The 24921-nt window shown below is 42.7% G+C and overlaps 1 protein-coding gene across 4 annotated transcripts in view; it reads left to right on the forward strand.

The window, feature by feature from the left end:
- LOC149284415 (intraflagellar transport protein 56) overlaps positions 1-24921 on the forward strand; it is a 41757-nt gene that overhangs the window by 603 nt on the left and 16233 nt on the right. Inside the window, exons 2-13 of one of the 4 annotated variants that reach the window (XM_089496764.1) lie at positions 741-833; positions 1679-1793; positions 2516-2565; positions 5604-5749; positions 5836-6007; positions 6962-7036; positions 7184-7286; positions 8096-8151; positions 12012-12065; positions 12897-12960; positions 13802-13890; positions 24676-24759. In XM_089496764.1, the coding sequence (XP_089352890.1) occupies positions 741-833; positions 1679-1793; positions 2516-2565; positions 5604-5749; positions 5836-6007; positions 6962-7036; positions 7184-7286; positions 8096-8151; positions 12012-12065; positions 12897-12960; positions 13802-13890; positions 24676-24759 (1101 nt within the window). The remainder of the gene's footprint in view (positions 1-740; positions 834-1678; positions 1794-2515; positions 2566-5603; positions 5750-5835; positions 6008-6961; positions 7037-7183; positions 7287-8095; positions 8152-12011; positions 12066-12896; positions 12961-13801; positions 13891-24675; positions 24760-24921) is intronic. The other 3 variants (XM_089496765.1, XM_089496766.1, XM_089496768.1) reach the window with 3 other exon arrangements.

Consider the following 24921-nt stretch of genomic DNA (forward strand, 5'->3'; position numbering starts at 1 on the left):
CCCGGCTACATGACAGGGAAGTCAGAAGCACCGGTAAGTTGGGGGGGGGGGGGTGCCGGGGGAGTGTTAAATGGGGGGCATAAGGCATTTCTGGAGGCAGAGTGCTCTGTGAAATGCCTTTTAACCCCGTTAATGCCACTCTGCCTCCAGAAATGCCTTTTTAACCCTCTATACGCCACTCTGCCTCCTGAATGCCTTAAACCTCCCTATATGCCACTCTTCCCCATAATATGCCTTTTAACCCTCTAAATGCCAGAGTGGCATATAGGGGTATAAGGCATTTCTGGAGGCAGAGCGGCACATAGGGGGTCAAAAGGCATATCATGGGGCACAGTGGCATATAGGGTTAAAAGGCATATCATGGGGCACAGTGGCATTTAGAGGGTTAAAAGGCGTATAATGGGGCACAGTCGCATATAGGGGGTATAAGGCATTTCTGGGGCAGATGTGCATAACTGGGGGGCAGGTTGGAAAATAGAAGGAAATAAAACCAAAATATTTTTCTCAATCATAGCTTTTATTTAAAAAAAAAATAGTTTAGATGAATTAACATTTACTGGTAAAACTTTTTTCCTATAGGGTCGTCTTATATTCAGGCTTTTTCTTTTTTTTCCTAAATTAATATTCAGATTTGGGGGGTCGTCTTATAATAAGGGTCGTCTTATAATCGAGCAAATACGGTAAACGAGATGAATTGTCTCCAACATTGGATTAAATAGCCATTTTGGGTTTCTTCACAGTTTAAGCGCCAAGTTGGGGAGAATGAAGAAGACTCGGACATGTGGATTGGATACTGCTCGTTTCATCTTGGAGACTACAAAAAATCTTTAGAGGTAAAACATTATTTAACTAGTTTTATATTTTGCTGATGTCCTGAAATAATGGTGACATAAAAATGCCACGTTTAGGCCTATGAAGGCAACATGAGAAGAGGGGTTGCAGGTTGCCTGTAGACATCACGCACAAGGAGGCAATGTTCTGTTTTCTTTTCTATTACTTGCAATAAGCAAAGCTCCAGGATATAATGTCATAACATGGTGATGCACACTGGAAAGTGGCTAGGGGAGCATTTAACAGAGCTCTATATTTTTTTTACCACCTTGTATGAATGCCACCAATTCAGCAAAACGCATCTTCTCCAAGGGATTGGGAGGCATGACACGTGTATACAAAGGCTTCTGAGAAATCCTATGCATTTACATCAAAAAAGTTATTTCCAAGGTAACACTCAGCCATCATATGCATTAAAGCACATATGAGGGTTGGAATATATCTTTATAGGGGAACTCTCACCAAAAATTGTATTACACATATCACATTAAAATGAGTTTAAATCAATATTATGGGGTTTTTTTATGGTTTTTTTTTTCAAAACAGTTCAGGGTTTTACATCATATAATGTTTTCAGACAGCTGCATATGAGCTATTTGTATGTGTTTTGGCTCCTTATACCGTCTGGTAAACTGACAAGTGAAAATATATTTCATGAAAATATTTCAATGGACAAGCATGACTTCATTAGCGCTTCCGTAAATGGTGTGGTGTGTGAACTGGCACCCAATTACAAGTCTGCCTTATTTACTTAGATTTATTTACTTTTTTTTTTTCCATCTTGCCGAATCCAGTTTTACAATTTTTAATCATCCAGCAACAAAAAAATTAAATATCATCATTTTAGGTTTTTCAGACTGCAAGCCAAAAGGAAAGTAGTAACCCTGATGTCTGGGTAAATCTGGCTTGTACCTACTTCTTTTTGGGAATGTATAAGGAGGCTGAAGAGGCTGCTAACAAAGGTATTCATATGTGCTGATTTGTACCTTTTAGTTATTACATGTTTATGTAATACCTTGTTTTGTAACATTTTTTTATAAATATTAGAGACCATTTTACTTCTGTAGACTATGTGGATGAGTGGCTAGTGGTCCTATGTGCCATATTCTAAAAAGGCATGTAGTTTTACAAGTAGGTGACAGGTATATGATATGTAACTGATATGCCGATATACGTACGTTTTGTAAAGTTACAATAGAGATACTAACTAATCTAATATCATGGCATGCACACAAATAATGAAGTATCCCCTAAACATTCTGCTCTTTTAAAGCATTTTTACACAAGCACTTCTGTCTTAAACAAAGCGACCGCAAAATACTCCTGGTAGGAAGCTTTTATTTTTTTGTCTCTGAAATAATCATCTTTATTAATGGAGTAGATGACCTAATCAGATCTATCGAAGAGAATGGTCTAATCCGCATTTAGTTAGTGTTTTAAATCTTAAGTGATTTAATACACAATAAAACTAAAATAAACAAAATGGAATGATTTTAATTCCTCTAACAAGAGTATTCAATCTAACAATATAATAAACCCCAGGAATAAGAAAATAAGTAACTGTTAACCAGGGAAATAGTATATCTCCTTCCAGTGAAGAAATCTGTCACTTTCATCTGTAAGGTATGTGCATTTCTACTTTAACAGTTTATTCTAATTTACTGTTTGTGAACTTATTTTATAGCTCCCAAAAGTCGTTTGCAGAATCGATTGCTTTTTCATTTGGCTCATAAGGTATGAAAACAATCCTTTAAAATGTACTTTATATAAAAAAATGCTATTCCATTATAAGTGTATGCGGTTTATGGCTGTAGTGAACAGTTATTGTTATAAACAGGTATCATATAGCTATAATCCTCTGTGACATAGATATGAGGAACATAGTTGAGGAACAGCAGATATAACTACCTCTAACAATGAAAAAGATTCCACTTGTAAAATGTTCCAAACTTTTCATCCCCACTATTGGTTGATGCTTTGCTTGCAACTAAATGACAATAAACCCTAGGTAATACTTAACTTTTATTGAAGGTTAACTAAAATGGAAATGTATTCTATCTATATATGGTGGTATATGTATGATATATATATACACTGTTAAACATTATACATGTAATTACAGTGTCCTCCACTAATGTTGGCACCCTTGGTAAACATATGCAATGAATGCTGGGAAATCGTCTTAATTGTTTAATCCTTTGATTTTTTTTCATAAAAAATACACAAAAATACTTTTCCCTCATGGATATCAAACAATTGCAGGTTTGTAAAAAATGTTAAATACATGTGTGGGACAATTATGAATTCATATGAGAAAAATGTATTTGAAGTATATTCCCATTTATAGTTTACATTTTCTTAGTATGCCTCGGTGACTAGGAACAGGAAATTGTTCAGCCATGACTTATTATTTCACATGGGTATAAATATTAGGTAACACATAGGCCAAACCTCCTTTTCTCATTCATCACAATGGGTAAAACAATGGAATATAACTGATGTGTGGGAAAACATTGTTGAAATGCCCAAAATGGTAAGCCGCTATAAGAAAATAGCAAAAGCATTGAAAATGCCCATTTCCACCATCAGCGTACTAATTAAGAAGTTCCAAACAACTGGAAATGTTATGAATCAACACACAGAGCTAGACATGTGGAAAACTACTTCATGCTGACAGTTAAATATGGTGGTGGATCTTTAATTTTTGGGGCTGTTTTTCTGCCAGAGGACCTGGACTTTTCAATATCAGCAAATATTAACTGAACACCTGACTGCCTCTGTCAGAAAGCTTAAAATGGGCCATGGACATTTTCTAGCACGACAATGATCCAAAACAAACAACACAAAAATTGTTTACTAACCACAAAATCAAGGTCCTACCATGTCCATCCCAGAAAACCTGTGGAGTGGTCTGAAGAGGAGAGTTTACAAGCGTTGTCATTGAAATTTGAAAGATTAATTGTGTGGAGGAATGATCTCAGATCTCTTGCATACTTTCATGTATACTCCAACCTCATCTGGCATTTTATGAGAAGACTCAGAGCTGTTTTCTTGGCAAAGGGAGTTAGCACAAAGTATTGACTAAAAGGGTGCAAAATTTCACTCAAGTGAATCATATATATATATATAAATAAATTGTAGCTGCTGCTTTAAGTCCATAACACATTTGTAGGGCAGTAATAGGTATTATCTAGGAAAACAAAGAATCTGGGGTAGATATTTACAGTTTCCACATTATTGGAGGCTTGTGACATTTGGATATTGTTCACCTGCAACAAATTTTGGAAGTAAATCATAGGCTGTGTCACTGCTAGCAGCAAGTCATCCATGCAAGCTACAGGTTTGTTTTATTTTACCAGTCTGGAGGTCATGGATAAACCTATTAATCTTAAAAAAGATCAATCTAGAAAAGTATGTTAATAGTTAATTCAAATTTATCACAGTTTTATCAGAAGGGTTGTCAGGACTCGGGTGATCAGGTCGGGTAGGAGCCCATGCGCAGGGGATACTTGGGGTTCAGTCTGTAACCCACGGTGCATGATTATGCAAACAAAGACACCACAAGCAGAAATCCAGGTAATGCAGTGTATTTTATGTATATAACAGGACCAGCAAATAAGGGTAATACAGTCTAAGCAAGAAACATATAGCAAAATAAAATACCAGCAATAAGTCTTTTGGCAGGGAGCCCACTTGGAAGGGCACGAAAGGCACACAGCCCACTTGGAAGGGCACGAAAGGCACACAGCCCGCTTGGAAGGGCACGAAAGGCACACAGCCCGCTTGGAAGGGCACGAAAGGCACACAGCCCGCTTGGAAGGGCACACAGCCCGCTTGGAAGGGCACACAGCCCGCTTGGAAGGGCACACAGCCCGCTTGGAAGGGCACACAGCCCGCTTGGAAGGGCACACAGCCCGCTTGGAAGGGCACGAAAGGCAGGGAGTCCACTTGGAAGGACACAAAGTAGGGGTTGCAGGTGCACAGCATGAAGGTCCATAGACTTTAATACAAAGGCCCTGACTGAAGGGCAGGGCAGGTTCATAAAGGCAGAGTACTCCAGGTAACAAGGCCCAGCTGGATGTGTTGACTAGGGCTCAACCCAGGTAACAAGGCACACCTGATCCTAGTAATAGAGTTCTGAGTGCTCCAGAGGGCAGAGGGTGGCCACTAGTGGTAGCAGATTTAAATGCCACAGGTATGAAAAAGCCATGGTTCAGGCAGCGAAAAAGTGGTTCCTGACAAGGGTAAACTTTTGAAGAACCTTTCCCTCAAATGCAACAAAATAAATGAAGAAACCATCAACAAAAAAGATCACCTCTAATCCCCCTACATGAATTGGACAGGGAGAGCAACCGCCCAATCAGATTTTGCACCTTAGCACCGATTGCAAATGGGAAAGTTAAGTAACTGGCATTATTTGTGCCAGTCGGATGTAGACACAGTGCAGCTTTCATAAAGGTCTTCATGTAATATAGTTTGAATGCCATGTCATAAACAATGTATTTATCATTGTAAAAGAAGATATTCCACACTCCATTTTGTGTCAATTTTTCGGGGGGGTGTCTTTGGGAAAAAACGGAAAAATGGGAGGGGGGGCAGTTTTTTCCCCAATTTTCTGTTTTTTCCAAAGCCGTTTTTTTCGGAACAAATGGAGTGTGGAACATCTTCTTTTACAATGATAAATAATATGTAAATTTTTGCCATCTCTAGTTTTAATACAATTAGTGAACTAGATACATGATACTAACACCACTCTTTCCTTAAATTAATAGTTCAATGACGAGAAGAAACTCATGGTCTTTCACCAAAACCTGCAAGATATTATTGAAGATCAGTTAAGCCTTGCATCCATCCACTATATGAGATCACACTATCAAGAGGCCATAGATATCTACAAGAGGATACTGTTGGAAAACAGGTATTCATGTTTTAGAGCAGCCATCTCTCTGTTTATTTGTTGTACTCTCTTTTGGTTATATCAATGATTCCTTCTCTTTTGTGCAGGGAGTTCCTGGCTCTAAATGTCTATGTGGCACTGTGCTATTATAAACTTGATTACTATGATGTATCCCAGGAGGTTCTTGCTGTGTATTTGCAGCAAGTTCCTGACAGTGCCATTGCTCTGAATCTCAAGGCATGCAATCATTTCCGGCTTTATGATGGGAAGGCAGCTGAGGTAAGGACACAGCTGAATTTAACACTGATTCTTATTCAATGCTTGCTAGCTTATCCTTCACATCCTCTTAACTTTCTTAAATGTCACATCACTGCATTGTGTGAGATAATGTATTGTGAAACTGAAATATGCATTTTGTTAACTTGGTGCATTAAGAAATATCCCATAGATATATGAGTTTGATGATTCTGTCATGTGATTTGGCACTCTCCAAAATGTATGTTTATGCCTTCAACTGTTGCTTCTTATCTGTCCTGGAAGTGTAGCACAGATTGCCAGTTATGTATTCTTGCATGGACCTGACATAGATTTGTCATCCAAGTCACAAAATGAAAAGTATGCCGTTTTCAATAAACTTTGCATAAAATAGTTAATTTGCATTTAATTTTAATGGTTCAAAGAATGTCATGTAGATGACCTAGTCTCTACTAACAACTCTATTGATGTGGTTTCCTGGTCCCATTTGCTGTTTACACCAGGTCTTGTTTTATCCCCTTACCCTTTACATGGCTGTGCCCTCATATGAGCTATTAATTGCTGACCCAGAATACTGTATATTTGACCTTGTATTTGTTTGCCTGTCCTTATAATTTGACATTGGCCTGTGCTACTTTGCCCTAGATGGCATCCTGCTATTTAGGGGGAACGTAGGTCCTTTGTTACTGGTAAGGAAACGTGTCTTTTCAGTGGCTATAGAGGCATTTGCTCTGAAAAAATATGGTGTGTGTGTGTATATATATATATATATATATATATATATATATATATATATATATATATATATATATATATATATATTGCTATTTTGAGTATAGTATCCCTTTAATAATGCATAATAATGTTGCTTTAATGAAACTGCAACTCCTTTGTAAACCTCTGCTTTAGTTATTAAATCTATTGGTCAACAAAGTAGACTTTTTTAAAGGATACTAAGTCTTCCATTTTGTGTTGCAGGCAGAGCTGAAAAGTTTGATGGACAGTGCTTCATCTTCATTTGACTTTGCCAAAGAACTCATAAAACACAACCTTGTAAGTTTTCAGTCTGTGCCCTGTAATTGTATTGTTTTTCTGCGAGTCTTTACAGTAGCTAATAGTCTAATCTAGTGTCTGTACATGTCTGTATTATCTAATATAACTTGTAGTCCTTATTGTATGCCTTCTCTTGTGTATTATCAGGTTGTGTTTAGAGCTGGAGAGGGGGCCCTACAGGTCCTACCACCATTAGTTGATGTTATTCCTGAAGCGCGTCTAAACTTGGTGATATATTACCTAAGACAAGGTAACGCTCTTAACTAATTTCTGTCCCAAATTCCATCTTTTAAAATGCAGTACACTCCCGTAGGAGTGATCAAAAGTCTTGTGGGGGCAGCAGCAGAGCCCCATACAAAACGGGTATTAACCCCTAAAATGCCGCGGCATTTAAGGGGCTAACGCTGCACTATCGCTCTTATGGAGCGATCAGGCAGCAGGGGAATGTTGTGGCAGGTCCCCACACTTCCCTGAATCTGCCTGTGGCAGCTGAAAACGCGATTGTCGGTTTACCTACAGAATCCCTCAGTGGGAGTGATCGAAGGCTCAGGGGGGGTTCAGGGTTTTAAAAACCTGTGGGAGACCTTTTTGGGACATCTTTGTCCCTATGTACATAAAACATCACTTCACTGCTGAACGGGCATACTGCCTTTGAAGGGAGAAAACAAAAATGTACTAGTTTCATATACTAGTTTCCAGAAATATTATAATGCTTCTACACAAAATGCTCTAGTTGGGGTACCATTGCATAAATTGCATTATGGCTTTACACTCCCTTAATACCCGAGAATACATGTGCAGTATGTCTGACAGTGCTGCCTGCCAGGCAGAGGGTATTAGCTGTCAGTCAGTTAACAATTGTTTATTTAGGAGAACACTGTTTGCCTCACAGAGACCTACAAAACATATTTGGGAATTACTACCCCTTTGAATTATCTCACAATACTACCTTGTTTTTTGCAAATAAAACAGAAATTACAGTAAGTGGCCTCACACTGGATTTTTTTTTTATGGATAGAGCACTTCATTTGATATTAATACTCTAATTATTAATCATAGATGATGTACAAGAAGCTTTCAACTTGATCAAAGACCTGGAACCCTCGACTCCTCAGGTAGATACTTTATAGCATACAAACTGAACTGTTTACAAAATCAACACAGTTGATTTTAAAGTACCATTTTTAAAACATTTGTAACTAGGAAAGCGCTTTTATGGAAATCAGTGGGAGGGATTGCCACACTTGCTCATAGAATGCCTCCAGTGTTTGTTAGGCCAGCACTGAGGCTGGCTGGCGAGAAGTATATGACGTACAAAGAAGATGTGTTCAGCTGAACACATCTTCGGCACGCAAAATAGCTGAGTGGGGCAAATCCTGAAGGGGTAACTCTACAGAATCCCAACATGCTTTTACAAGAGGAACACCACGTAAATGTAAAAGGACCTCTCAGCTATCATATGCATTAAAATGGCTGGAGTGTGCATTAAGAATATATTTATACATCAATGGCATTCCACTAGGGTTTATTTTAACATTGTCTCATATGATGTAGAACATGATATTTGTTCTGCTGAGTGCATGAAGAAATATAAGTCCACAGAAATTGTAAGCACTTGTTGACACTGGTGCTAGTTAAATAATTGTCTGTAAAGATACTGTCAATGAACATAAATGCCATATTACTGTATTTGTTTGATTATAAGACATCCCTCGTCTTATATGCGAGGTCATCTTATAATCAGACCTCAAATAGAGGTCTGACTACAAGACTAAGATCCAGATCCCCTCCTTTCTGACAGCCGGTGAACATATGCACGATGCGTGCAGACAGCCTTCCCTACTGCCGGGCTTCTATGACGGAGCGCCGGCGTGACATGACCTTCCGGTGCTCCACCATAGAAGCCCCGGTGGAAGTACCAGCCAGCAGCAACAGAGGTTGTCTACACGCATCATGCAGACGTTCACCAGCTGCCAGAGAGGAGGATCCCCCGCAGCGTTGCAAGAGACCTGGATCCTCCTCTCTGGCAGCCTGTGAAGTGTGCACCATACATGCAGACAACCTCCGCTGCTACCCAACACTTCCGCCGGGGCTTCTATGATGGAGCACCGGCGTGACCTTCCGGTGCTCAGTCATAGAAGCCCCGGCGGAAGTCCTGGGGGACACCGGGGAGTCTAGAGCACGGGGGACAAGTCTAAGGATGCAGTAAGTCTAGGGGGTATAAGGCATATCAGGGGGGCAGATTGGCAAATAGGGGGGAATAAGGAATATCTCGGGGGCAGAGTGGTAAATAGGGGGTATAAGCCATATCAGGGGGGGGTATAAGGCACATATGGGGGGCAGAGTAGCAAGCTGTGGGGCAGATGTGCATAACTGGGTGGGGGGGCAGGTTGGCAAATAAAAGGAAATAAAAACAAAAAATACTTTTTCTATTACATAAGAAAAAATTGTTTAAATGTGAATTCATATTTACTTATAAAACTTTTTTCCTATAGGGTAGTCTTATATTCAGGCTTTCTTTTTTTTCTAAATTAATATTCAAACTTTGGGGGGGCCATCTTATAATCAGGGTTGTCTTATAATCTTAAATACGGTATAAACAGAACACATAATGCACATTATACATACATGTTTATGATACCTTAGCTGTGTGGTTTGTGTGTAAATAAGGTGGAGCTGCGCACTATTCCTGCATCCTCAGTGGACTGATGAATCAGCCATTTTTTTTAACCCCTTCGTGACAAAGGCTGATTTTACTTTTTGTACCCTTCGTGACAATGGCCGTTTTAACATTTCTGCGCTGCTCGTGTTTAGCTGTAATTTTCTTCTTTCCCGTTTACTAAACCAACACACATTAGATATTGTTTTTTTCAGGACAAGAAGGGCTTTCTTTAGATGACATTGTTTTGATTGTATCATATTGTTTACTATTAAAAAAAGTATAAAATATGGTGAAAAATTTAGAAAAAAATGACTGTTTCTAACTTTTAGTTGAAAAATCTTTTACTCATCTATAAAAGGTAATAAAAAAACCTGCTAAATAGATTCTACTATTTGTCCTGAGTTTAGAAATACCCAATGTTTTTATGTTTTTTTGCTTTTTTCTGCACGTTATGGAGCAATAAGTACAGGTAGCGTTTTGCTATTTCAAAGCCATTTTTTCCAAATCTGGTAATTCTTCCCCCCATGTGCCATTTCGGGTATCTTTGAAGCCGGCCAATGCAATTTACCCCATCAAATCATATATTTTTGAAAACTAGACAGCCCAGGGTATTCCAAATGCTGGTATTTTAACCCTTATTCTACCATCAGCCTTTGTCAAACTTTATGGTAGTAATTTTTTTGCATTTGTTTTTTCACACACATTTTACTTTAGGTATAAATAAACAGGTTCTGGTATATGTCACTATCACAACCCCAATATGTGTTCAGCAACATCTCCTGAGCGCAGTGATACCCCACATGAATGATTTTGCCTGGCTGTTCGGGGGCAAAAGGGCCACATTTGGGGCATGCACATTTTTCAATGTTGAACTTTGGCATTTGGGGATCCACTGCCCGTGCCCTATTTGGTACATCTTTGAACCGGGCCATTTCAGTGTGCCCAACAAAACCATATATTTTTGAAAACTAGACACCCCAGGGTATTTTAAATGCTGGTATTTTAACTCTTTGCATGCACACATTTTACCACCAGCATTTTTTCAAAGTTTGCAGTAGTATTTTTGTGTGTGTATTTTTCCCACACACACCTACTTTATGTATGAATTTACAGCTCCTGGTATATGCCGCTGTCACACGACACCCCAATATGTGTTCAGCAACATCTCCTGAGTACAGTGATACCCCACATGCATGGGTTTGTCATTTTTGGGGGGAACTAAAAGGCCACATTTGGTACGTGTGCATTTTTCTAATTGGAAATTAGATGTGTGGCCATCCTTCCCCCGTGTTAATTGGGACCTTGTTGAACCCGGCCAATTCAATTTACCCCATCAAATCATACATTTTTTAAAAGTAGACACCCCATGGGCATTTAATATGCCAGTATTTTAACTCTTTCCATGCGAGAATTGTTTTAAGCTAATATGCTAATTTTAGGACTTGCTCACAAAAATATATTTTTTATATATATATATATTTTTTTTGCCTTTTTTTTTATTTTTTTAACATTTTTTTTCAACTTGAAGGTTCCCCTGATAGTGACATCAGTGGGAAATTATTTTTACATTTTACTGTTTTTTTACTATTTTTTTTTTTATTATTATTAATTTTATTTTATTTTTCATTTATTTTTTCTAATCACACTGTGATTAGAAAGCTGAGCTCCATTGACTTGCATGGTTGAATGCAGTACCTATATTCAACCTGCAAGTGGAGCCAGAGTTCTCTAGAGGGTCTGGAGACCGTCTAGCGAACTTTTTAGACTTTATTGTTTTTCTTTATTGAATTTTCCCGGACCGCCAGCTCACCGGCTCAGCTGCGGCTGTGACCGCTCTCCGGAGTGGTCACAGTCCATCCCCAGGTAAGTGTTTGGTGTCGCTGGATGCCTCCTGATCGAGGCATTCCAGCGACACCATTTAAGTTTAGGAGGCGATCGTTGATCGCCTCCTAAACGCTTTTAAAACGGGTGTCCGCCGCCATACAAAGTATGGCGGATGTTGACGCCCTGGGGAGGGGCCAGAGATGGCCCCTTTGTGCCGATAATGGCGTTGCTGAATGCCTCGAGGTCGAGGCATTACAGCAACGCTGTTTCGGTGCAGAAAGCGAAAATAGATCGCTTTCTGCACCCGTTTAATGTCGTGCCGGTCCTGGCACGTCATTTGTCGTTATCGACTTGAAATTCCGTGACGTGCCCGGACCGGCAATTGTCATCAAGGGGTTAATCACAGTTTTGTAAATATAATATAAGAAATGTACTGTTGTGCTCAGGAACATGAGAATAAGCGCAATATTTTTTTCTGCTATCCAATAGGAATACATTCTTAAAGGTGTTGTAAATGCAGCTTTGGGTCATGAACTAGGCTCGGTAAGTTACCTGATGCAGTTTCTTTATTATTTCAGGTTGTTTGTTTATTGTGTGATATCTGATGGTATAATTGACACATTGGGCATATGATATGTCAATTTTAAATTGCAACAGTGACTACACTTCACTAAATAGTGTGTATGTATATATATATATATATATATATATATATATATATATATATATATATATATATATATATATATAATGTGTGTGTTTTGTGGGAGCAGCCATCTTTATACACCTAGTCCTTAAAGTATATAAAAGTACTACATTTTACAGTTCTATGTATACATGTATATATTAGAACACTGTTTAGTTTATATTATGACAGACAGTATTTGCAGAATATGTTATGGGTATTTTTAAAATAGAACTGGTAAGATAAAAAATATCTTGATTGTATGTTCATTTGAGCAAGATCTTTCTCACCTCTTGTTTGTGTAAGTCCAAATTGTAACCCATTAAGCAACACTGCAGAATATGATGATGCACATAAATCTTTTTTGTTAATTATTTCCTTTTCCCAAAAATTGGGCATTTTGGAAACATAAATGTTTGTCATTTTATATTGAATGGAGAGCACTAGATGGCATTTCTGTGCCATACCTATGCTACACTGTCTTTCTTCTAACCTTTTAATCCTGGGTCTATTTTTCTAAGATTATCATTATATTTCAACCATCCTTGTCTCCAAGCATGTTTTCCTTTTTTTTTTAATCTGGTTTTTATCTCAGTTGAGCCATCAGCCATGGTATGCCTCAATGTATTTTTAGATATATATTTTTGTATATGGTCGTTAATTTAATTTGGTGTCTACTTTAATTGTAGAGGGACCATCTAAAAATTGCCCAACAGTTCTTCCAGCTTGTTGGTGGCTCAGCCAGTGAATGTGGTAAGTGAACATATTATTTCTCTTAGAATGTTCTAATTTAACAATTCAGAGTTAACATTTTAACTGTTGTTTTTTGTGAGTTCCCTTGGTTTGTGCTTTTAAGAGAGGCTTGGCTGCCTTTACAGTGGTTTGCATGTCCTAGCTTTAATATCTACTAATTTAAAGTTTGGAACCTATATCAACAAAAAATGGTTATGGTATCAAAATACTCAAAGATGTAGTAATTGTTATTTTTCTTTAATACATTGAGTTAAGAAATTATGTTTTTCTCCAAATATATTTTTTAGTAAATCCCTGTGGCAAGATCATTGTCATACAATAGCAGAAGGGGTATTTTGTATGAACGCCTGAATTTCGGTGCTATAAAAAGAAATATGCCAAATTATTAATTCTAAACCTCATACATGTAACTCTGCACATGGTCGTGCTGGAACATGAAAGGACCTTCCCTAAACTGGTGCAACAAAGTTGAGAGCATACAATTGTCTAAAATCTTTTTATGCTGTAGCATTTACATTATCCTTCGCTGGAACCAAGGGGCCTAAAACTGAAAAATAGCCCCAGACCATTAACCCTCCTCCACCAATCTCTACCATAGGCGCTATGCATTCTGGTAGATAGCGTTCTCCTGGCATCTGCCAAACCCAGATCTACGTCCAGTGATGGAATTCCTATGTGCCTGATTTTATACTCCTGCTAGCAATTGGTGTGGCTGAAACACTCAAACTCAATAAATAGGAAGAGAGTCCACATATGTTTATAAATATATGTGTGTGTATAATTGATTATATAGTGCATATACTGCAGGAATATACAATATGATTATTTTCTTGATATACAGATACTATACCTGGAAGGCAATGTATGGCTTCATGCTTCTTTCTTCTACGTCAGTTTGAAGATGTTCTGATCTACCTTAACTCTATTAAGGTCAGTGTAACAAAATGTGGTTGTAAAGTATGATATGTTTAGGCCAGTGGCGACTCTAGAAACAATATATAGGGGGGGCACACAAGATACCACAGTCAAACTGGGGGGGCATTAATAATTTCCACCATTAAATCATACCACTGAAAAAACAGTAAAAAAAGTAATGTGCTATGGAATGATACTTTTGTTATTGGCCAATACAATACTTGTACATTCAACATGGGAAGCCCGAAGCCACAATTTAGTAAGACTAATCCTTGAAATCCTTTAAACAACACAATACCTTAACTTTTGCACTAAATGATTTCAGGGCCTAATATTAGATCCTGCTGCTGATATATATAAATATTAGATCCTGCTGCTGATATATATATATATATATATATATATATATATATATATATTAGCCCCTGCTGCCCATATATATTAATATTAGCCCCAGTTGCCAATATATATATTAATATTAGTCCCTGCTGCAGATATATATATAAATATTAGACCCTGCTGCCGATAGCAGGTATAGATCAACACATTAACACACAAACCCAGCTTTGCATGTATAGATCAATTGAAATTCACTTGTGATCTCAGCACTGAAGGTATATATCAAATAAACTGAATCAGACATACAAACCCTGTATTTGCAGGTATACATAAATAATGTATGGAAACATAGCATAGCAGATATGGATCTACAGAAGAACACACAAACCCAGCTTTGCAGGTACAGATCAATTGGAATTCACATAAAAACACGGCATTAAAGGTATATTTAAAATAGATCACAGGTTGCACACCCCAACCACGCTGCCCACATAGAACCTGGTCAGCACCCAGATAACACACATAAGATTTGCCATCTTTGTCCCCTATAAACCCTGCCTGTGCCATCTTGGTCCCCAAGGCTCAAACATCCTTCTAGTGCCATCTTTGCCCTTACACAATTATACATCTATGATACACACAAACACATTAACTCATGCTCTCCCTCATTCAGACAAATCATCCACATATTAACTCATGTTCTCCCTCATTCAGGCAATTCATCCATTTTAAGAAACTACACCCCTTGGAGCTTCAAATGAGGGGCTACATGTATTTCTAGGACAAAAGTTGAGTGCACAAATAATGATGGAATATGTCGCTTTGGCTAGAAAATATGTTTTTTCTAACCATAGCGACATGTTCATTTTTGTCTTGCGCACTCCAGGTTGCAGCCCCTCATTTGATGCGCCAAGGGATGTCGTTTTTGCAAATGTGTACTTTTTGTGCCATAATTTTACTTCCTACGTGAGCAGTAATGCCACGTCAAGGCTTTAACCCTAATTACTGACCATTCACACGCCTTTCATATCTCCATTCACACGCAGAAGCACACACCATTCTTTCCCGTTACAATCCCAAAGAAATGATGGTAAAGGGAGAAAAAAAAAATCACTTTTACAGCAAAAATAAGTTTTGCAGTAAAAATGCAAGGCGCTCCAGGGATGAGATGGTTACTCACGTACCGCACGGGCTAAATGGCTGATTTTAATAATATTTGCAGTTCATCAGGATTTCAAAAATTGCCTCCCTCTACCGTTGGCTAAATTTAACCCCATGATCAAAGGCATAATAGGATTTAAAATTAGTATTGGCCATTTTTAAAAAGGGAATGTAACTTTTTATAGCTATATGATCACTGTGGTAACATTGGCTACCACCGTGATCATTTAGCTAGAATACTTAAACATTTTTTTTTTAAAGTTAAACTATTTTATGTTAAAATAATTTCATTTGGGGGTCTCTAGGCAATTTTGATCTTTTTTTATCTGCCTTTAGAGACCCCCAAATCCATTTTTTTTACATTTTAATTTTTTTAACTTAATATTTGTTATTCTTTTACAATCTATATACCGTTGAAAAGGTGAGGCGATTACCTTTCCAACGGTATATGTTGGGGGTATGTAGCTGCTTAGATGCCTGAGATACAGGCATCTAAGCAGCATGCCCCCATACCTCTTTAACTGACAATTGTCAGTTGTTAATAAAGTTGCGCGGTGATGTCATCGCGTCATTGCGCGAGACGGCACCGGGCGGATCAGGTGGCCCCGGTGATGCCCTTCAGTTTGAGGGGCAGATCGCCGGGGTAGGTGGTGATTGAGGTCCACAGACCTCCATTAAGGTAAGGTAGTGCTACTGACGGCAAGGTGCCGTCGTTAGCACCTGACTGGGACTGTCCTGGGTGGTTACAAATTCGGCGGGGGGGCAAGGAATAACCTAGGGGGGGCAATTGCCCCTCCTTGCCCCCCTGTAGCGACGCCACTGGTTTAGGCACTTCACCAGCATTTGTTTTTGTGACTTAATTTAATATATTTAATTTTTGTTTTTGCTTTGTCTTTTTTCAACTGTGAATTCCCACACCTTATGGACAAAAGTATTGGGAGACATGACCATTACACATTACAGGGTGTGTGTGTGTGTATATATATATATATATATATATATATAATATGTGTGTATTTTGTTTTAATAAACCATTCTTTAGTAAGGAAAAAAAATCTACCAAAGTGGAAAAAAATGAAGAAAAAAAGCCAAATGTTTTATGGTTTCACCGATACAAACTATACAAAGCCAGTGCAAACGTAAAACAAAATATTTAAGAATTTGTCTATGATTTTAGAAAGACCTCATATGCCTTGTGTTTTGACATATTTTAGTAAGTACAAGACAGAAATATGAATAATGTTCATCGCTGATCATCCAAATGTGTTTCCAAACTAGATTTTTTTTTAAAAGATGTGACACAGTGGAAGTTGGGCCCCAGTGCCGACTAGAAAAATGCTGAGTCACAAAACAAGGCTCCTGGGAAATCAGGTATAAAAATTCCAGGCCCTGGGTTTAGCATTCCAAAGTTAATCTTGCAGGGTGGAAACAGTCGAGAAAAGCAGTCAGTTTTTTAGTTTTTGTGGGACAGACCTACAGTTAGGGGAGCCTGTATTTCATGCTGAGCGCCGGAATATGACGTCCTATTTCGGAGCTCAGCAGTGAAGCAGCGGGCACTAGTGAGCGGCTTTTAAATGCTGTCTTTTTTTTTTTTGGATGCGGAGGAGCGAGAGGGGCACCTAGCAAGCGTTCGGCGCCCCTAGAAAGGCATCTGCACATGGCTAATCAAAGCTAGGGACTCGACACCTGAAATCGACAGGTCACCCTGCTCAGAACCCTTCATCAGATTCCAAACCTGCATCTAGACTGTCTCTGGACAAACCCCTTTGGGTCTGACAGCCATTAAAAGGAATAATGAGGGAAGATGGACGCCTGAGATCTGTGCTCCGCTGCCGCCCGCACTTTAATCTGCTCTCATCCTGCTCCCCGACGTGATGGGGCGAAATAAAAAAGCTCCCGCCGAACCCCCCACCCCGAGCGGTCGCTCCAGAGAGACCTCCGGGAGTATTTCAGGACACCTGCGGACTTGGCCTTGCAGGCCTCGGTGGACCACGCGGCAGACTTACCAGCCAGCTCATCCTCCCTAGAGGAGGCGACGTCCGTTCCTGCTCCCACGCTGCCTCGCCACTCGCCTGAGGTGCTCCAGCTCTTTTTTTCGGCGCCTTGGCGCTTGGACTTCTCCACACTCATCGCGGAGCTCCGGCAAGTGGTCCGGGACGAAGTGGCGACTCTCCGTACCGACCTCTCCTCACTGGAACACTGGGTAGTCACCCCTAGAGGAGGCCTCGGCCTCGCAGCATAAGGTAGGCCATGCTGTGACGCGGTCTGCTGAGCACCACCTGCCCTGCCTCCGTGCTGTGAGGAGATGGCTAGAGGACCTGGACAACAGGGGACGCAGACAAAATATTAGAATCCGGGGCGTCCCTGAATACGAGGCCTCTGAAGACCTGCTGGCCCTTCTCACTGCCCTGTTCTCCGGCCTCCTGGGCAGGGCTGTGGACGCCTCGGCGGTGGTGGACAGGGTGCACCGTGCCCTGAGGCCCCGTGGTGACCCATCTAGTCCTCCCAGGGACATAATCTGTCACCTGACGGACTTACGCCTCAAAGAGGCCATAATTTCCCGCGCGCGGGAGGTGCGCACGTGGGCGCTTAATGGCGCGGTTGTCACCCTGTTCCATGACCTCTCTGGCTTCACCCTGCAGGCCCGTCGCGCCCTGAGGCCCCTGACCCTGGAGCTTCAGCGCCTTCATATCCCCTATCGCTGGGGTCATCCGTTTGCGCTCTTTATCCAGCACAACAACACGTCACTGATGCTGCGGCACCACCACGAACTCCCCCGCTTGCTGAGTGTCCTGGGTCTCCCTGACTTGTCCGTGGCCGACTGGGCTTTGTCTGGCCTTGATGCAGATGACGGGCAGGTGAGGCAGCCACTCCCTTGGCGCACCAGGCAGGGATTGCCTGAGCAGCCTGCCCGGCGCGAACCGCCAGCACCACAACCTTTCTTACGCCGCCAGGAGATTGAGGAGTGATCACCCCCTACGCCCCTGTTGGCCACCACCCACGATGCTCACACCGCCACTCTACGGAATTGTACACATTATTATAATTTATTTATTTTTATTTTATTTTTTTTTCAACACGTCTACCATCGAAGCTCTCTGGCTCCGCTCCACCGACTCCTGGGTCCCACCGTGGCCTAATGTCCCATGCCGAATGCCTGACTGTGTGACTCTGCTCCGCCGCCATGCCCCTTCACCTGCGGGCCTGGGGTGTGCCTCCGTCGCAGCCCCTTCTGGCTCTGTGCCAGCGGTTCCTGGGACCCCCACGCTACATTCCGCATATGCGACCTCTCACAATTATTTTTTTTGTTATTTTTTTATCACCCCTGCGGGGCTCCATCCATCGCCATACTCCTCCATGGACTCCACGTCTGCAGGTCTAATTGTATACCTATATGTCCCTGTATATTGTTCGCCTTATCTATTGCAATGTCTTTGCACTCCATTCGCCCTCCCCGGTGATTCTGTCCTAGGTTGCATTGTTGCTAACTTTGCCTTTGTTGCGCGTCCAGGGGCTACATGCTCCTCCCCGCTTTGAACCTGCGGTACCGGGTGTATCTGCCCTCTATATGTGTTCCATACCATACATCTGTTCACGCGACGCCATGGTACCTGGGCCCGGGGTTTGTTTTTAACAAATGTATATATTTTTTTTTCTGTCTATTGATCTATATACTGTTTGCCTTCTCTATTGCAATGTCTCTGTAATCCATTCGCCCTCCCCGGTGATTCTGTCCTAGGTTGCATTGTTGCTAACTGTGCCTTGGTCGCTCCTTCCCGCTATGAGCCTACGGTGCCAGGGGTATCTGCCTTCTATGTATGTTCCATACCAAAGCGACGCCACGGTGCCTGGGCCTGGGTTTATCATTTTTTTTTTGTTATAATTTTTTTTTTTTTTTTTTTGTGTGTCTATGGATCTATATATTTTTCGCCTTATCTATTGCAATCTCTCTGTAATCCATTCGCCCTCCCCGGTGATTTTGTTCTAGGCTGCATTGTTGCTTACTTTGCCTTTATTACGCGTCGCGACAGAGTTGACGTAGCGTTCCTTCAAGAGACCCACTTCCTCTCCGGCAGGTCCCCCAGGCTCTCAGATCGCTTCTACCCTACCGGCTATTTCAGCAGCAATCCCTCCACCAAAACTAGGGGCGTGGCTATTCTCCTCTCCAAATATCTTCCCTTCTCGGAGGTTGGCGTCTGTTCCGACCCCGAGGGGCATTACCTTCTGTTAAAAGGGGTTATCGCCAATCAAAAATACACTTTCGCTAACCTATACCTCCCCAACAGGCGACAACACGTTCTCCTCCGACAGGTGCTTTCTAAACTACAAGACTTTCAGGAGGGCATCCTGGTCCTAGGCGGGGACTTTAACGTCCCTCTACACCCTGCTCTTGACACCTCTACGGGACTTTCCCGTATCCCTCGACATATACTGGGAAAAATCTCTTCCTTGCTGTCCTCACACCGCCTGGTAGACTGCTGGTGAGCCTTCCACCCCACCACTAGAGACTACACATTTTTCTCAACACCGCACGGCTCCTACTCCCGTATCGACTATTTTTTCCTCCGCTCGTTCGTCGTGTCCTCATCGGCATCACCACTTGGTTGGACCATGCCCCGGTGCTCCTATCGATTGACTCGTCTCTTGCCCGGCCTTCTCGGCGCTCTTGACGCCTCAATGAATCTCTGCTATCTGACGATTTGGTGTGTGCCGACACGATCCAGGCTATCACCAGTTATTTTGACGAGAACCTTACGGGTGGCGTTCGCAGCCTTACGGTATGGGAGGCCCACAAGAGTGTGCTTCGGGGTCACTTTATCCGCATTTGCTCGCAGCGCAAGAAACTCGACGCAGAGAAGATAGCCTCTCTCTGCCTGCGCATTGCGGACACAGAGAGGGCCCACAAGGACTCTCTCGGGGGACGACCTGCAGCTGCTTGTGTCTTTGTGGGGGGAACTGGCTTCGATCTTGAACGCCAAACACCAACGTGCCTACCAACGCTCCAGGGCGTTGTTCCATGAACATGGAGATAAGCCAGGGAAATATTTGGCGAGGGGCCTCCGGGCCTCTCGTACTCTGACCTACATCCCTAAAATCCGCTCCGACGGCGGCAGGGTGTGTCTTCTTCACTCCGACATCTCCGATGGTTTTGTTCAGTTCTTCACAAAACTGTATAACATCGCTCCTCCGGTAGGCCCCCACTCCACTGGGGACCGGGAATCGCAAATTGCTGACTATTTGCAACGCACAATCCGTGTGCGCATCTCTGCTGAGGACGTGGCGGGGCTAGACCCCCCTATCACCCTCCTGGAGTTACTTTTAGCCATCCAGTCGTCTCCGACCGGGAAATGCCCCGGCCCTGATGGGTTTCCCCTTAAATATTATTCCGCGACCAACTGGGCCCAGGGTATGTTGAGGCCTTAAACTCTCTACTACGGGGTGGTCGCATCCATGCCCACACCCTGTCCGCCTCTGTCACTCTTATCCCCAAAGCCGGTAAGGACCCCGAGAACTGTGGGAGCTACCGGCCGATTTCCCTCCTCAACTCGGACCTCAAGCTTTTTGCCAAAATTCTAGCCAACCAACTCAAACCTTATATGCCGAAGCTTGTGCACCCTGACCAGACGGGGTTCGTCTCGGGTCGTGAGGCTAGGGACAGCACCATTCGCGCTGTGAACCTCCTCCATTTTGCCAAACGTTCAAACCTACCCACTATCCTCCTCTCCACAGACGCCGAGAAGGCCTTTGATAGGGTAGACTGAACCTTCATGTTAGCTACCCTCCGGCGTATGGGCTTTGGCCCCGGCCTGTTGACTTGGATCCAGTCACTCTACGCATCTCCTACGGCTCGCCTTTGTATCAACGGATCTCTCTCGGACCCTTTTCCTATATCTAACAGCACGAGGCAGGGGTGCCCCCTGTCGCCTCTGCTGTTTGTGCTCTCCTTGGAACCCCTGCTCCAGGCCATTCGGTTAAACCCGAACATACAGGGTCTGACGGCAGGGGGGTCAGGCCACAAGGTCTTGGGCTATGCTGATTTTAGATTCTCAATGTCAACTTACCCCCAGCGGACAGGGACTCCCTGACTGCTTCCTTCCCTTTTACGTGGTGCCCTTCCAAGCTGAGATATCTGGGTGTTTGGCTGACAGATGACTTCTCTCGCCTCTTTAGCCTTAACTTCCCTCCCCTCTTGACATCGATTCAATCTGACCTGCTCAAGTGGTCGAGACTTAAGGTCTCCTGGTTGGGTAGGGTTAATACCATCAAAATGAATGTCATGCCTCGCCTTCTCTACCTGTTTCAAACCTTGCTGATCTCCGTCCCGCCCTCTTTATTTTCCTCTGTCCGTTCCGCCTTTCTCCGTTTCCTGTGGGGCCCTAGATCACGACGCATCGGTTTTGCTACGCTGATCCTCCCTTAATCTAGGAGTGGCCTCGCCCTTCCCTGCCCGTGAACATATTACCGCACCTGTCATTTGCTGCGCATCGTGGAGTAGACCCGCTCTCCGGCCCACAAGCAGTGGGTGGGAGTCGAGAGTCGATCTCCTCCCTACCCTGGCTAGCTGTGCCTACGGCGCGTCATCTTGCCTCCCCTCACCCCTTTCTGTGCGCTACGCTACGGGTCTGGCACTCCCTGCTCCGCACTACACGGCTTTCTTCTGTCCCTTCCTCACTCACCCCGCTCAGAGATAACCCCGACTTTCCGCCTGGGTTGGGACTCAATCTTTTTCCCGCTGCGACTCCGGAGGGTATCCCGAGATTTCGATCTTTTGTAACCCCTACGGGGCTCAAGCCCTTGGATCGCCTTGTCGGCCAGGGGACGGCCTCCCTGATGGACAGGCTTCGCTACCTGCAACTGCGAAACGTTTACCGCTCTTTGGCGCGGAAGCATAACGTGCTGCGGATGCCCCTCTATCCCACGGTATCTCCAAACTATACAGGCTTCTCCTGTCCGCCCTGACCCCCTCACCCCCTGCATTCATGGGGAGGTGGGAGACGGCGCTGCAGGTCGTCCTTACTGAGGAACAGTGGAGCAAGATATGTATCTTCACACATCGATGCTCCCTCAGCGCTAAAGACCAGGAGATGTCTTATAAACTGCTAGCTCATTGGTACCGACCACCTTCGGTGTTGTCACGCTACCGGCCTGGGTCAACGGACGAGTGCTCGAGGTGCGGAGGGTCCCCGGGCTCTCTCCTCCATCTCTGGTGGAACTGCCCCCGTATTGCTCCCTTCTGGTCCGCCGTGCACGCTTGTGCTCAGTCCCTCACTGACAAGGTCCTCCCCTTCACCCCGGAGTTCTACCTCCTACAACACATGACATTCTCCTTCTCCTGGCACAAAAAGACGGTTGTTAGGCACCTGATCACGGCCGCTAAGGCCCTCATACCTCTACACTGGGGTGACCCCTCCCTCCTTTAGGGAATGGTTCCTCCGGGTGGACAACAAGCGCTCCTTGGAGGAATTGGCCCTGTCGGCTTCAGATGCGGTTGAGAGATATCAACACACCTGGTACCACTGGCTGGCCTATGCTTCTGGTCCCCTCGCCCGTTCACTACTGTCCCAGGCGTCTTCGGACTAACTTACAGCTCTTACGTCCTGTACCCCTGCCCGACCATGATGTAGCGCCCTGGTCCACACCCCCAGTCCTCTCCCTTCCTCTGGCCCCAACACCCCTCCCCACCCTTTTATTTTTTTTTCCTTTTTCTTTCCCTTGTTTCTCCCCCTCTTTCTCTTCCCCCGTGGCCTGCCTTCCATCACACGCCACTCTTGACTCTACCCGTTCGACCCCCCGTTCTCTTCTCTGCTGTTATGTGGGCCGAGTGCCCGTGCAGGGATTCCCCTTGTCAGGCTGCTCCGTTACTGGCGCCTTTTAGCCGGTAGTTGCGCTCTGTCACGGAGCTGGCTAGTCCGACCGACTGCCTCCGCTGTCTTGTGCTCCCTTAGCCTGGGACAACACACTTTCCCCGGTTCCCCAGTCACTCGCCGAGACTCAGTGTAGGGTAAAACCAAACGAAGACTGATTTATTTTAGACACACAGAGCTGGATATATCCAGCAAAACACACATTAACATAAAACAAGATATTGGGACACAAACCGCCCCCTTAATCTGCCTCTCAGAGACAACAGGGGCGGTAACGGGATTAACAATACAATGGGGGGGAGACTGATTTATATAACATTAAACTTAAACAATGGCGGCCTCTCCCTGGTGGCAGATCCTGGCTGTCTGCTGGAGATAATCCCCTCAGCTAGTGATGAGATGATACTGCTGGGGGTAGCCACAGAAGTCTTTACAAACCCAGGGCCCATAGTCAATAGGGAGGAGGCTGGCAGTCAGGCTTCTCCAGTGGCCCCAGTGATGGAGGCTTCCGTCACACGCTCATTTAGCACTTAATGCCACTCTCCGGCCGTTCTCTCGCGCCCTTCGTTGCAGCGCTGAAGTCGGCAACCTTTGAGGCACCTCGCTCCCTTTATTTGGCGTGCTACTCAGGCCATGTGTCTGTCAAGGGTCTCCTGATGTTATTTGTGCGGGCGATTGTCGGGGGGAGGGTTGTCAGGGTGACATTGTTTTGATGTGTACCAACTTGGATGTCACGGTTTTTGCTCCCCTCCCTTTTCTTTTCTGTATCCCACATATTTCAAAAACTCCAATAAACATTAATTTACCCTAAAAGGAATAATGATTCCAGATCATATGTAACCAACGTCCAAAAATTAAAAAAAAAAAAATCTAATATACTTAATAAAAAAAAAATATTTTGTTTTGCCTATGTATGTAACACGGAAGACACAGTATTGTATATAATATATTTACAGTATTGTAATAAATATCATTTTTCATTTTATATTGCATCTGGGTTACTAATGAGTTAAAGCTTTGACATTGTAGGACAAATTCACAACACCTACCACTACATTTATACATGCTCCTACAAGAAAGCCACATCTATTTTGTTTTAACAGTTTAAAGCACATTTTAATGCCAGATCCATATAATGTATTATACAAAAGGTCCAGAGTAAGAATCAATTGATGTGTTCAAATCTGAGTAATTTGTCACTGTAGGAAAAGGTAGTACATTTAAGGTTCACCTGATCAGTAGTCATATAATTGACAAAACAAACTATAGATTCACCATTACCATTCCAAATTATATTGTACTGTATGTATAGTAAACTACATTTCATTGAATGCATGCTAATTTATTTAATTTCAAAAAGTAACACTTGAACATACTATTTTAAATAAATTACCAAATTGTTGAATCATTTATTAATGAGTCTATTCTTATTTAGAGTTACTTCTACAATGATGACACATTTAACTTTAACTATGCTCAAGCCAAAGCAGCAACTGGAAACTATAAGGAGGCAGAGGAGGTGAGTCTGGTTGTATTATATAGTGAAATAAAAAATGAATTTGTTACAGAGTGACCAGAAGGGTGATTTTGATTTTTTTTTAACATTGTGATAAATAAGTGACCGTCATTTTGGAAGGATAAGTTTAGTGTTCAAGAATGTATTGTGTTATGTATCTGCTAG

The sequence above is a fragment of the Sceloporus occidentalis genome, unplaced genomic scaffold (assembly GCF_023333645.1).
Source record: "Sceloporus occidentalis isolate IW3139 unplaced genomic scaffold, rSceOcc1.0.p SCAF_94, whole genome shotgun sequence".
NCBI classification, from domain to species: Eukaryota; Metazoa; Chordata; class Lepidosauria; order Squamata; family Phrynosomatidae; genus Sceloporus; species Sceloporus occidentalis.